Genomic DNA, 12030 nt, shown 5'->3' on the forward strand with positions numbered 1-12030 from the left:
TTTTGCTTAGCTTTGTGGAATGGGGTTGCAGATTGCTGTTTGCACCTATCTTGGTAGGAAGGGGTTTCAAAATGGGTTTCTAGCTGGTTTATTGTTCTAGCGCGGCGCTTTGGGGGTTGTTATCTAGGATGCGATGATTGCATCTATCCATTACTGTTTGTCTTTCTACTTCTCACATGTATTTGCTTAGTCGCTTTACTCTCAAGTTGAGGTCCTGTATGGTATGGTTGAATATCATAATACCAATGATTTGTTAAGATTGTGTTCTAAGTCGTCATATAAACCCCCAAGCCCAGTACCTGTATGCCGAGTGCAACGCTAGAAATGATATCGTAAACCACAAAAAGATAAAAAGAGACACCTCAAACTAGCGAAGGCTTAGCCTTCTTCTTGATCCCCAGAGCATTTGCCATCGGCTTCTTCGCCTTTTTCACTCTCGCAAACGAGGGCGGCGGCATCGACACAGGCGCCTGCTGCGTCGTCTCCGTTTCCTCCTCGACAAGTCTCTTCACCTTCTCCCCTGATTCCGTCATGAACGCCTTCCTTGCCGCTTCCTCATCTTCTCTTTGCGCTCTCAAAGCCGCCTCATCGACCTCCTCCTGAACATTAGCCAGCGCGGCCTCCTCCCCAAGCGCCTCGTTCCTCTCAATCCTCGCATTTCTCGTCCGTATCTCATCCAACGCATCAGCAATCGCCATCTCCCTCTTCGAGTCCATCATCTTCTCCTCCAACTCCGCCATCTTATCTCGCTCCAACTGCTCCTTCTCCTCCCCCTCTTCCCTCTCAAGACGATCTAGCACCTCCTGCTCCGTCTCATCCGCCGTCCCCTCTGCCTTCTCGCGATCCCTCCAAGGCTCGAAATTCCTCTTTGCGCCCTTCTCAGCCCGGTAGTCCATATTCTTGGGATCCGTCACGAACGTGATCTCGCCACTGCACCGCGTGCACCGGATGTAGAAGCGGTAGATGGGGATGTTGAAGTATTTCTCCTCGGTGGTTTCCTTCCGCGCGTTGAATTTCCGGCCCCGGTAGATGTATTCGCCGCAGGAGGTACATTTCATGCTGAAGGGGGCCATGAGACGGACTGTTATTACTCTTGGGCCCGTGGAGCGGAGGTGTTTCGGGGTGCGGGTTATGGCCGACGGGTCGAAGTCGGGGGGGTAGTATTTCGTTCTAGACGTCAAGGTTAGTTTTTGAGGTGGGTTTAGTAGAGGTAGGGGTGAGTCTGTACGTACAGGACTTTTCGTTCGGACATGGTTGCGGTGGTGGAGGTAGTCCTGCCTTGACTTGGAGTTTGAGGTGGTGATGGTTGTTGGGCTTTGAGGTTTGAAGATGCGACGGAGATACGGGGATAATGTGAGGATCACGTGAATGTGGCGACTGTAGAGTCGGGTGTTCGCAGCCGAATAATGCTGTCCTTTGTAGACCTGGCTTCTGGTCTTTGATTATTCTGAAGCCTATTAAAGCCAAATTCAGAAACATATAAGGCATAAATGTCAGAGATCATCTTGCTTGCTAAAATACAGATGATAATATGTGAAGCTCGAGGTCACGTGCGTCCCAGCAATCCGAAAAAAGCAGCGACAAGGACGCGGGGAATCAACATTGACGCCGATGCGACCGATCGCGGTGATCTGATTGCAGCATCTGACTTTATTCTCTCCTTCTGCTGCTGCTGAGCCTGTTAGGACACTTTTTCGTCCCTTCTCCCTTCCCGCCTGGAGCGGGCTCATTCGCGTCGTTGGGGAGTGGACTATTTGTTTATGCGCCTCGCCCATGCCGCTGCCCCATTACGCCCATCTCCCCCCTCCTCCTCCTTCTCCTCCTCGCGCACGCAACGGCTATGGAGAACTTCTTACGGACCTGGCGACAACAGGCTCGAGTTCGTGGTCAATATGACGCGGCTATCTTTATCGGAGATAAGGTTCTTGCCTTGACAAGTGAGCTCATCCGTTCGCGGGTCGCGGCCAGCAATGACAATACATTAACCTGGTTTTCCGTTAGATAGTGATGAGGACGCGCTATGGCTAGCGGAAGTTCACTTTTCAAATAGCAATTACACACGAGCCCTTGCCCTTCTCTCCCGACAAGACCTCATTTCTCGGAGTACCGCCTGCCGATACCTCGCCGCACACTGCTACATCAAGCAAGGCCAGTACGAGCAGGCGCTGTCTGTGCTCGGCGACCAGAATCCAGCCCACCTGTTTCGTAGTAATAATAGCCGACGGAAGCTTCAGCACTTGAATGGACATAGCCGCATCACGCTTCGCAACGCAAAGAACGCATCGCGCACGGACGAGCGAGATCGAGAAGATGCCGGGAATATTCGATACGAAGCTGGGATGTGCTATCTCCGAGGGCTCTGCTTCGCAAAGCAGAATGCGTTTGATCGGGCGCGCGACTGTTACAAAGATGCCGTGCGGATTGACGTTCAATGCTTTGAGGCGTTTGACCAGCTTATGAAGAACTCGCTCATGTCGCCAGCAGAGGAGCTTGAATTTCTAGAGTCGCTGGACTTTGACTCTATTACAGGAGCCGACGTGCCGGTCTCACAAGAGGCGGCACACTTTACAAAAATGCTGTACACCACGCGTCTGTCGAAGTACTCGTCCCCGGCCGTTCTTACCGATGCCACCGAAACGCTGTCTACCCACTACAAACTAGCCGAAAACCCGGACATCCTCCTTTCTCGAGCCGAAGCCTTATATACCCAGTGCCGATTTGCGGAAGCCTTAGAGCTAACTTCTTCAATCCTCTCTACGTCCCGTTTCTCTATATCATCGAACCAAGCAAGCTCCTCTGTACAAAATCATCTTGGACACCCTCCTGCTGTATACCCACTACATCTTGCCTGTCTCTACGAAACGGGCGCCACGAATTCCCTCTTCCTTCTATCACATACGCTAGCGGACCACTCACCAGAAGAATCATATACCTACCTCGCAATCGGGGTATACTACCTGTCCGTTTCCAAGATCGCGGAAGCGCGACGGTACTTTTCGAAAGCGTCATTGCTAGATCCACACTCCGCCCCGGCTTGGATTGGATTCGCTCATACTTTTGCGGCAGAAGGAGAGCATGACCAGGCGATTGCTGCATATAGTACGGCTGCGCGATTGTTTCAAGGTAGTCACTTACCACAGCTGTTCCTCGGGATGCAACATCTGGCACTGAATAACATGTCTCTTGCTCAAGAGTACTTATGTGCAGCCTATGCAATGTCTACAGGAACGGCTGCTGGGACAGTTCCATCACTGCCATCCCTACCGTCATCTGAACTGTCTCTTTTGGGCGGAGACCCTTTGGTTCTGAATGAGCTTGGTGTTGTACTCTACCATCAAAACCATCTTGAAGGCGCAGTGGATCTCTTCCGCCAGTCGCTTGTTCTTGCAACATCCCTCCAATGCGAGCCCGGCGCATGGGTTGCGACACGGTCAAATCTTGGTCACGCTTTGCGTCGTTTGGGCCGGTATCCGGAGGCATTAGATGAGTTCGACGAGTGTCTGCGAATTGGTGCAGGTGGTGCAAGTCTTGGTTACAGCCCTTTTCTTGGTGGAAGCGGGGGCAACGCGTCTGGGGTTGCATCATCTGGGGTCAGTGGTTACGAGGAGCGCGGCTTGATAGGCTCGCTCTATACTGCTCGGGGACTTGTTCTTCTCGAACTCGACCGAACACTGGACGCTGTTACCACTCTCCACGAGGCAGTGCGGGTATTGGGGGCCAGCGGAGGCGGCGACGCTGCCGGTGGAGCAGGCGTTGCTGGCACACTCTTGTCAAGAGCGCTGGAAATCTGGGCACTGGAAGCTCACGAGTCCGGATCTGTGATATCAGAGGATGGAACTCGATCGGCTGTGCCTCGAAGTTCCGCGCGATCGTCGCGCGAAAAGGGCAAAGGCAGGGTTGCCCGGCGCCGGATAGCCGCAGACGACTCTTATAACCAAGAATGGACGGACGAGGTGGCGCAGGGTGGGGTCCAAACCGGACTGACAGATTTTGCAACATCGGCAAACACGATGGACGAGACGATAGAGATGGAGCTCGACAACGACGCCGAACGGCTGCTCCGCGATTCGGTGGATAGGGTCCGTGGGGGCCAACGTGCACGTCATGCGCAGAGACTTCCCCATGCTAGCAGTCCGGAGTCGGAGATCCAGCTGACACGCAGTCGAGGAGCGAAGGCAGTGCGACCTCACCAGACGCGATCATGATTGTTATGTTATTGTTACAGGAGTCTTGGGTGAACACTGGGCGTTAGCACCGGGCGTTTGGCTGTTGCCTGGGTTTTGAGCATTGGTGGCGTAATAGTAATTAGACACAATAAATGATCACAAGTACACCCCCCAGCAATAATATAAGAACCTTAGGCAGACGAATTGTAGCCCGGTGGTAGAAACAAGAGTCGGTGGTGAGATTAGTGTGCTGACCAGGCAGCATTTAATCTTCGCGAGATTCTATCTTAACCATTCTCCACAGGACCCTTTCCTGCTCCACCTTCTCTCAGTCGGGTGGGCGTCGTCTCAGCCAACACGAGTCCCTTTCTCGGCGCTTCATGATACCCCTTTTGATTGGGTTTCTCTCCCGATGATCGTTTGAGCCGCGCGACAACCCCCCTGCTAAGCCTCTGACTGGCGTCACCAAGTCTATTCCGCGTCCTCCAGCCATGATCGCAACCACTAACCCAAATATACGCATACGTATGCGACAGGGCCATGTCTCTTTTCGAATGATAGCGACCGGCGTCGTCATACCTTATTTCGCCCGCCCGTGGCAGTGAATCAGCCCCACGATGTTCTACGCAGTTGGAAGGGATCGCCCAGGGACCCTTTCTCATGTGGAAGTTGTGTACGAGAGAGACCCATGGTGACCTGGCAGCCCGCCCTGATCGTCGCGATTGACATTTCTGCGCCCCTGTGAATGGCAATAGCCTAATGGACGGGGTTCTGCTTGGTGCATTGTGCGGGCTTGACGAGGAAAGCATGGCGAGGACGAGAGTGGATCGACTCGACAGCTGGAGTGAATTTACGTGAACATAATGGGGAGGGTTCTCCCTAACGTTGGTGCCTGCGGCAGTAGTAGCCTCATGCTTCTGCTTGCTTCGCGTCGAACAATTTCTGCTCGTCGATTGTGACCTCGTTATAAACTGGATGAGAGAAGATTGTCACCACCAATCAATCGCTCAATGCTGCAGCAATTATGATTTCTAAAGACACGATGCATCCTCCTCGCTTGAGGCGGCCAAATACCACGCTGCTCAGCATCTTCTTCACTCTCAGTGTACTGTGCTTCTCTGCTGGAGCGATTCTCTGGTATGCTGTCAACTCGGATCGAGACTATTCCCACCCACTCCTCACGCAATTGATACCTGCCGGCCACTGCGCTTGTCAAACGGCGACGGTCTTCGAGTGCACTACGTGCGTAACATGCTCACACCAAGATCTGACCCTCTCCACATCGCGAGACGAACTATGGGAATTTGAGTACAAGCGCGACGCGCTTAACGCAGGGCTCAGCGAGAGTCAATGCAATGCCGCGTTTCCTGGGCTATTCGAAGATGTCGCGCGGGGGAAAGCATACTGGCGCAGTCAAGGCGGGCTATCAACCGCAGATCTAGACGATATCCCCCTAAACTTCGGAATGGGCCGTGCACGGATCGCGAAGGGAGAGTTATATGTGCTTGCAATCCGCGCAAGAGGAGAAGACCACCGGCGCAAGATGGTCGCTGCATTGAGCGCAATGCATCGTGCGCTGGTCGCCGATCCGCGCCGCGCAGAGCGGCCAGAAAATGAATTCGTTTTCTCCGTCGAAGACAAACTAGAAGACGTCGCAGACTCTTATCAACCTGTCTGGACACTCGCAAGAACAGCAAACGAAGAAGCCGCGTGGCTCATGCCAGACTTTGGATACTGGGCTTGGGATCACCTGCACGCTGATATCGGTCCGTACGATCAGGTCGTCGAACAAGCAGCAGAATACGATATGCCCTGGGAAGAGAAACAGAAACAGCTTGTCTGGCGCGGAAAGCCGAGTTTTGCGCCGAAACTGCGCCGCGCGTTGATGGATGCGACGCATGGGCAGCCGTGGGCTGATGTCCAGCCTGTCGACTGGCATCAACGGGATACGTTCTTGAAGATGGAAGAGCATTGCAGGTACATGTTTATTGCGCATATTGAGGGTATGCCACATCCCCCCTTTCCGTCCTATCTTCCTACCTCCAGTGTCTTGGTAGGACACCTAATTAACAAACAACCAGGCCGCTCCTACTCCGCCTCCCTGAAATACAGACAAGCCTGCCACTCCGTTATCGTCGCGCACCGTCTGCAATATATTCAGCACCACCACTACCTCCTTGTTTCCTCGGGCCCCGAACAAAATTACGTTGAAGTGTCGCGCGACTTTAGTAATCTCGCCTCGCAGATTGAACCGCTCCTCGCCGATCCAGCCAAGGCCCAGCGAATCGCAGATAACAGCGTCAAGACATTCCGCGAGAGATACCTTACACCTGCGGCAGAAGCCTGCTACTGGCGAGCGCTGTGGGATGGATATGGCGCGGTGTGGAATGGAACTACTCCTGGGAGTGGGAGTGCTAGTGGAAGAAGGGGGTTGAGGTATGAGTCGTTTATTCTGAGGGGTGGAGAGGGCATGCTTGACTTTACGGAGGGCTTATAGATTGGTCGAGAGTAGACTTTCTTTTGTTTGTTGTTGTTTTTGAGCGTGTCTTGTCTTGCATATATATACCATGGGCTGGTTTGGTTGGGTATTGTTGGACTATATAAATAATAGAGGTCTGTAGATGATGATAACGTACTCTCTCCTGCAAGAGGTTGTGGATCGAAACCTATTTTGCCTACTAAGTCAACACCTATCCCTCATATGGTTGATTATACTCTAATTACTGTATCAGTCCGTAAATTCGCGGTTATATACCTCGTTGGTCAGTAGAAGGATTCACCACCATCCGATGATACCTCGTTGAACTACGGACAACAATGCTCAGACTCAACGACATTGCTAAGCGTACTGTATGGCCTCGAGTTTGAGCTTCTGCATAACAGTTTAAATATTTACACCTCGGATTTGCTGCGAGTGTGCAGTTGACACATGTAACGTTGATCCTTTGGGTGGCTGTGGACAGCAAGACAACTTGGGGGAATAAGCATATGTAAACTTGAGCGCGTCGGATCTCTCATAATGTTAATGTATTGTTATCCTCTAACTGCTTGTGCATATACTAGAAAGAGAGCTTTGACATGCTATCTTATATGCCGGGTACAAAAGCATCCTAACATTAGGGCTCTCACAAGATAAAATCACACAAATTTCTCATGCTCAATCAAGCAAACAAGAACCACAATCAAGCAAACAACCATCAAGCCATTTTCATTACAGTCTCTATCCAGACCCTTCACTCACTCTCTACTTCCCACCCCCTAGGCCCCCCACCTCGCACCCCCCCGCCCCTCCCCCAACAACCGCCTATATGTATAAGCCGCATCCCTCCCCCACCACATAATAACCAAAATTCCACCCACACAAACAACATCCAACACCGCAAGCCCCGTAAAGCACCCTCCATACCCCATCCCACTCACCAACCCATCAACAAGCAACGCCGAGATCGCCGCCGCAACATTCCGCAGCAACCCCCCCAGCGCCACAATCGTCGCCGCCTGTGCAGGCGCACACTCCGTCTGGAACGACGTCGTGGTAACAAAGATAATCGCCGTCCCGATGCCCGCCAGCGCAGACGCAAATAGCCCCGCTGCAGGATGCAGCCCGTGCTGCGTGAACCACCCAAACATGAGCTTCCCCGCTGCGGAGATTACAAACCCGACAATCTGGATGGGGAGGCGGGTCTCCGGTTTGATTTTCTCGCCGGGGTTCTGTGCTACGAGGCGTTTGCGGTGCCAGTCGGAAAACCGGCCTGTCACTAGGGAGGCGATGAAGAGGGCGATTCCTGTCACACACACACACACACACATAGATATTAGCTTCCCTGTGGTCCTTCACTTTAACTAGATATTTTGGACTGGAGACATACCAGGCGCCAGATACGCAACCCCCACCTCCCCATTACTGAATCCGTACCGCTCCCCCCAGATATCCGGGAAGGAAACATACATGAGGTACAGCCCGGCAAAGGAGAGCGCACCGTTCATAAACACGATAAACTGCGTCGGCTGCGAGAGCAGATTGAACCAGTTCCGCAGACTCGGCTTCGGGGGTTTTGGGTACTTCGATGGGTCGACGAGTGCTTCCTGCCGGAACTTGGGGCGGACAAGCCAGCCCTTGCTCGCGTAGATGGAGCCATCGCCGACGAGGCAGCGCAGGGTTTCGGGGAGGAGGAAGAGGATTGCCAGGTAGACGGGGGTGCATGTTAGGGCTATATATCTTTTCTTAGTTTCTCATATGAGGTATGGACGTATGGATAGGATATGTAGTGACGAACCTAAGAAGCCAAACGCCCACCGCCACTTCTCGTGCGTCGCAAACTGGCCACCGATTAATGGGCCTAGGACAGGACCTAGCTGTGGGCCGAGGAGGAAAATGGCCAGTGCGGAGGCGCGTTTCGCGGGCTCGATGATGTCTGTGATTGTGCCGGCTCCGATTGAGGTGACAGCGCAGGCGCCGAAGGCTTGTAAGATCCGGAGGATGAATAATGCGCCGATGTTCGCGGGGAGGGAGGCGAGGAGGATGTTCGCGAAGAGAAAACTGGCGAGGGTCACGATGTAGACTGTTTTGCGGCCGCCGAGGTCTGCGGCTGCGGCGCCGATGAGGGGCTGTTTCCTGTTTAGATGGGGTGTGCACGGGGATGGATGGGCTGGGGAAAGCAAGCTGGGGAACGTACAGCGATGGCAAATACGACCATGTACACTGAGACAGTGGCGTTGATGACCGTCCCGGAAGTGTTGAAGACATCTTCGTAGAGGTTCAGGGAGGGGAGGTAGACGGCACCGCAGAGAGGGCCGAAGAAGCCCGCTGCTGTGACGATGCCCAGGTAGAGCTTTTTCTTTTGTTCGGAAAAGGCAGAGTAGATTGGGGGTGGTTTTGGGGAATCCATGTTGTAGTGAGATACAGGGGATAGGCGGAGAGAGAAACAGGACTGAATTTCTCAGACATGGAAGATAATAAACTACTACAGGTAAACGGACAGCACGATACAAGATATAGCTACAGCTAGCAACTCTCGCCAAGTAGGTGTACAACAAAAGCAAGGCTGAGCGAGTGCATATTCCTGTACTCCATACGGTAGGATGAATATTCTCCGCACTGTGAGCCTCAGCCTCCACTCCGGGCCTGGTCACGAAGTCAATCGCAAGCAAGTAAGACAAAACTAATAATACATGATGTCAATATACTGTCTACGTTAGGTCAGGTTACATCTACATCCCTCACAGCCTCGGGCCCTGATCGACAGACCTTGTCAAAAATAACCAGGATACGCCAAGTCCATAAACATCAGCCGACTCGGCCAAAAACCAAACATAGATCAACCAAGACAGCTCGCAAAATGCCGTCTGGGCTCTCGCACCTGGCGGTTTGACTGGCTGGGTCGCGTAATGCTGGTAAGCACTAACGCGGCAGGCCAAGCCTGAGCCCTAACTCACCTGCTTCCTACTTTGGACTCTGAAACATGACGCCGCGGCGACGTGGCACGCCTTGATCTTTTGTTCCGGTGTTGGCCCGAGCTGAGCCTCCGCGGAGCCCTTGGTTTGTAATCTGGGCTGGTGGTTGGATGTTGGACGTTGGGACTCGGGGGTTGGGTTTGTACTACGGAGTACTCAGTGCAACACCTGGGGTTTGGTGGAGTTGAGGCTTGCTAATGTCAATGCGCTCAGATCAACTCCGGAGGATTACCGACTACTTTGGTAAAGGAAGCTGTTGCAATGAGAACGTGCTCCTTCGATTCATGATGTCTATACACTCCGAAAAACATTGACCGGCTTAACATGCAACGCCCAACAATCAAGAAAGAGATCACAAAAGCTATTCGACAACAAAAGCAAATACACGTTAATCGTCACAAGAGACCCCACGTCGTACTCTAAACAGCATAAAACCTCAACCTCAAGTTCCTCGCATACAGCGGTCCAGCCTGCAACACCAGCATTAGCCTCACACCCAGCACCACTCTCATCTCATCTCATCACACCAACAAGAACCAGAAAAAGAGTAAGAAGAACATACCGGCGTCATCATCCTCTCCCACTCCGGATCCACCTCCCACCTGAGCCTCCTCACCAACTCCGCCAGCGTAACCCTAGCCTCCAGCATCGCGAACTTCTGCCCCAAACAGGCTCTCCGCCCGCCATGAAAACTGATGAATCCGCCCTTTGCATTTGCCCTTCGAAACAACGCATGGATTTCTTCGATGCTTTTGCCCCAGCGACTCGGGCTGAACTGTTCTGCATTAGCTCCCCAAAACTCTGTGTCCCGGTTTGTGGAGTATGCGTTGTAGCCTAGGTATGTGTTTGCGGGGATGGGGATCATTCCACCCAGGAGAATGGGCTGAGTCGTGCGGCGGTTAATCAATTGGCTGATTGGGGGATAAAGGCGGAGGACTTCATAGATCACGGAGGTGAGGAGGGGGAGGGTTGCGAGGGCATCTGCATTGTGCGAGGGCTTAGCAGTTGGGATTGAGGTGATTTCCTGACGGAGAGCGTCTTGGATGTCCTACCAACAACAACGTTAGCTTAGCTAATGTTGTGTAATCTTGAGGCTGAAAGACTCACCTGATTCTCCGCAAGCAGAAAGAGGGCCGAAATCAGCAGCAGCTGCGGGTTCTCGTGGCCGGCTAGAAATGCGCTGATCATGTTGTGTTGCAGTTGCTTGTCTGTCAAGAGACCGGATTCGTGTGCGCCCAGGAGGCGGCAGCCTAGATTCTTGCTCTGGTCCTTCTCGTGCTGGCAGGCTGTATGACCCCTTGAGACTGTCTGGCAGAGTTCGTCGGTGAATTGGTGGACGAGGGTCCGAGCCTCTTGCCGGGTGGGGAGTTTGAGAAGGTCGAGGAAGGGGAAGTTTAGGAAAATAGGGTGGAAGATCTTGGGTTTGATGCGGAGTTGGAATGCGTGCAGAGGGGCGTTTGGCTTTTCCATTGTTTCAAAGGTTGTGCCTAGGACTACCTCTGAGAGGTTTGCGAGGGTGTAGCGCTGGAGGATAGGGTTGACGTTGACCGACCCGGTTCGCCTCTGCTCCTCGAGCATCATGTTGACAAGAAGGCTGGCATTCTTCCAGATCTGTGCGGGGTCGTAGTCCTGCTGCAGGCCAGGCTTGAAGGTGGAAGTATACAGTTTCCAGTTCTCGCCGTGGGCGCTGATGATGTTGTCGCCGGTGTACTCTGCGAGCACGCTATGTGGGATTTTGACTTGATTCCCGCTCTTTGCGTAGACGTCTTCGTTCTTGAAAACTTCGGCGATGTAGGATGGCTTGCGCACCAGGAGGTTCCACCGACCGCCGAAGAAGAGCTTTACAGCCCCGTATTCGGTCAGTGGACGCTCGAGGTATTTGCGGTAGAGGTCGACTTGGTCGTTACTGCTGATGAGAGGGAGGAGGGTGTAGTAGAATGGGATCGTAGGGATGTTTCTTGGGAAGTTGCTTGGTGGGGTGAAGAGGTATACTAGCCCGGCAACAACTATGCCTATTGAGCCAGCGAAAAGGAGGAGAATTGTAAAGATCATCTTGACGGTTAGAGGTTGTTGCTTGATGCTTGCTTCTCGGAAACTCGGAATAACGGGGAGAAAAGTGTAGAAAAGGGCATCATAGAATAGATGAGAATAATTCGACAAACAGCTACCCAAAATAGGAAAGCTGAAGGGTCTGCAGGTGCAGGTGAATCAAGCCAAGAAGATCGGCCTCGCAATATCTCTTGGCCAGCTATATATGGCATGTAGTATAGTGTAGGGCTTTCAGCCTGACTCTGCCCCATTCTTTCTCCCCGTCCTAGCTCACTGTCACATTTGCCGAGCCTTCCTGATGTTTCACAATGGACATTCCCATTTGACAGCACGGCTAATCCTCTAAGCCTCCTCCCAAGAT

At 52.8% G+C, this 12030-nt stretch overlaps 6 protein-coding genes across 6 annotated transcripts; 2 read left to right on the plus strand and 4 right to left on the minus strand.

The window, feature by feature from the left end:
* Positions 1-163: 163 nt before the first annotated feature.
* Positions 164-1372, minus strand: BJY04DRAFT_98280 (Saf4/Yju2 family protein). Its single transcript, XM_073721413.1, has 2 exons — positions 1233-1372; positions 164-1170 (listed from the first exon to the last, which is right to left on the minus strand). The coding sequence occupies exons 1-2, from the start codon at positions 1250-1252 to the stop codon at positions 363-365; spliced, it is 828 nt and encodes a 275-aa protein (XP_073575830.1). The 5' UTR covers positions 1253-1372; the 3' UTR covers positions 164-362.
* Positions 1373-1579: 207 nt separating this feature from the next.
* On the plus strand, positions 1580-4337 carry BJY04DRAFT_178384 (anaphase promoting complex subunit CDC16). The gene is made up of 2 exons (XM_073709728.1): positions 1580-1937; positions 2002-4337. Exons 1-2 carry the CDS (start codon positions 1841-1843, stop codon positions 4203-4205), a joined length of 2301 nt encoding a protein of 766 aa, XP_073575831.1. The 5' UTR covers positions 1580-1840; the 3' UTR covers positions 4206-4337.
* Positions 4338-4385: 48 nt separating this feature from the next.
* Positions 4386-5083, minus strand: BJY04DRAFT_98301 (uncharacterized protein). Its single transcript, XM_073721414.1, has one exon. It carries the CDS (start codon positions 4973-4975, stop codon positions 4454-4456), a length of 522 nt encoding a protein of 173 aa, XP_073575832.1. The 5' UTR covers positions 4976-5083; the 3' UTR covers positions 4386-4453.
* BJY04DRAFT_98305 (uncharacterized protein) lies at positions 5084-6781 on the plus strand. Its single transcript, XM_073721415.1, has 2 exons — positions 5084-6169; positions 6248-6781. The coding sequence occupies exons 1-2, from the start codon at positions 5191-5193 to the stop codon at positions 6661-6663; spliced, it is 1395 nt and encodes a 464-aa protein (XP_073575833.1). The 5' UTR covers positions 5084-5190; the 3' UTR covers positions 6664-6781.
* A 643-nt stretch (positions 6782-7424) lies between these two features.
* On the minus strand, positions 7425-9055 carry BJY04DRAFT_229233 (major facilitator superfamily domain-containing protein; the record flags this gene model as incomplete). The annotated part of the gene is made up of 5 exons (XM_073719017.1): positions 7425-7470; positions 7501-7951; positions 8036-8377; positions 8444-8774; positions 8843-9055. The coding sequence occupies 5 exons, from the start codon at positions 9053-9055 to the stop codon at positions 7425-7427; spliced, it is 1383 nt and encodes a 460-aa protein (XP_073575834.1).
* A 984-nt stretch (positions 9056-10039) lies between these two features.
* On the minus strand, positions 10040-11687 carry xanG (cytochrome P450 monooxygenase xanG; the record flags this gene model as incomplete). The annotated part of the gene is made up of 3 exons (XM_073719018.1): positions 10728-11687; positions 10183-10668; positions 10040-10090 (listed from the first exon to the last, which is right to left on the minus strand). Exons 1-3 carry the CDS (start codon positions 11670-11672, stop codon positions 10040-10042), a joined length of 1482 nt encoding a protein of 493 aa, XP_073575835.1. The 5' UTR covers positions 11673-11687.
* Positions 11688-12030: the final 343 nt, after the last annotated feature.

This window comes from Aspergillus karnatakaensis (assembly GCF_047715665.1).
Source record: "Aspergillus karnatakaensis strain CBS 102800 unplaced genomic scaffold BJY04scaffold_4, whole genome shotgun sequence".
Taxonomy (NCBI): Eukaryota; Fungi; Ascomycota; class Eurotiomycetes; order Eurotiales; family Aspergillaceae; genus Aspergillus; species Aspergillus karnatakaensis.

Coding starts and splice junctions, on each gene's coding strand:
- BJY04DRAFT_98305 (XM_073721415.1), top strand. CDS start 5,191: ATGATTTCTAAAGACACGATGCATCCTCCTCGCTTGAGGCGGCCAAAT. Junction 6,170..6,247: donor GTTTATTGCGCATATTGAGG/GTATGCCACATC, acceptor ACAAACAACCAG/GCCGCTCCTACTCCGCCTCC.
- BJY04DRAFT_98280 (XM_073721413.1), bottom strand. CDS start 1,252: ATGTCCGAACGAAAAGTCCT. Junction 1,171..1,232: donor ATGTCCGAACGAAAAGTCCT/GTACGTACAGAC, acceptor CTTGACGTCTAG/AACGAAATACTACCCCCCCG.
- BJY04DRAFT_178384 (XM_073709728.1), top strand. CDS start 1,841: ATGGAGAACTTCTTACGGACCTGGCGACAACAGGCTCGAGTTCGTGGT. Junction 1,938..2,001: donor TAAGGTTCTTGCCTTGACAA/GTGAGCTCATCC, acceptor GTTTTCCGTTAG/ATAGTGATGAGGACGCGCTA.
- BJY04DRAFT_98301 (XM_073721414.1), bottom strand. CDS start 4,975: ATGCTTTCCTCGTCAAGCCCGCACAATGCACCAAGCAGAACCCCGTCC.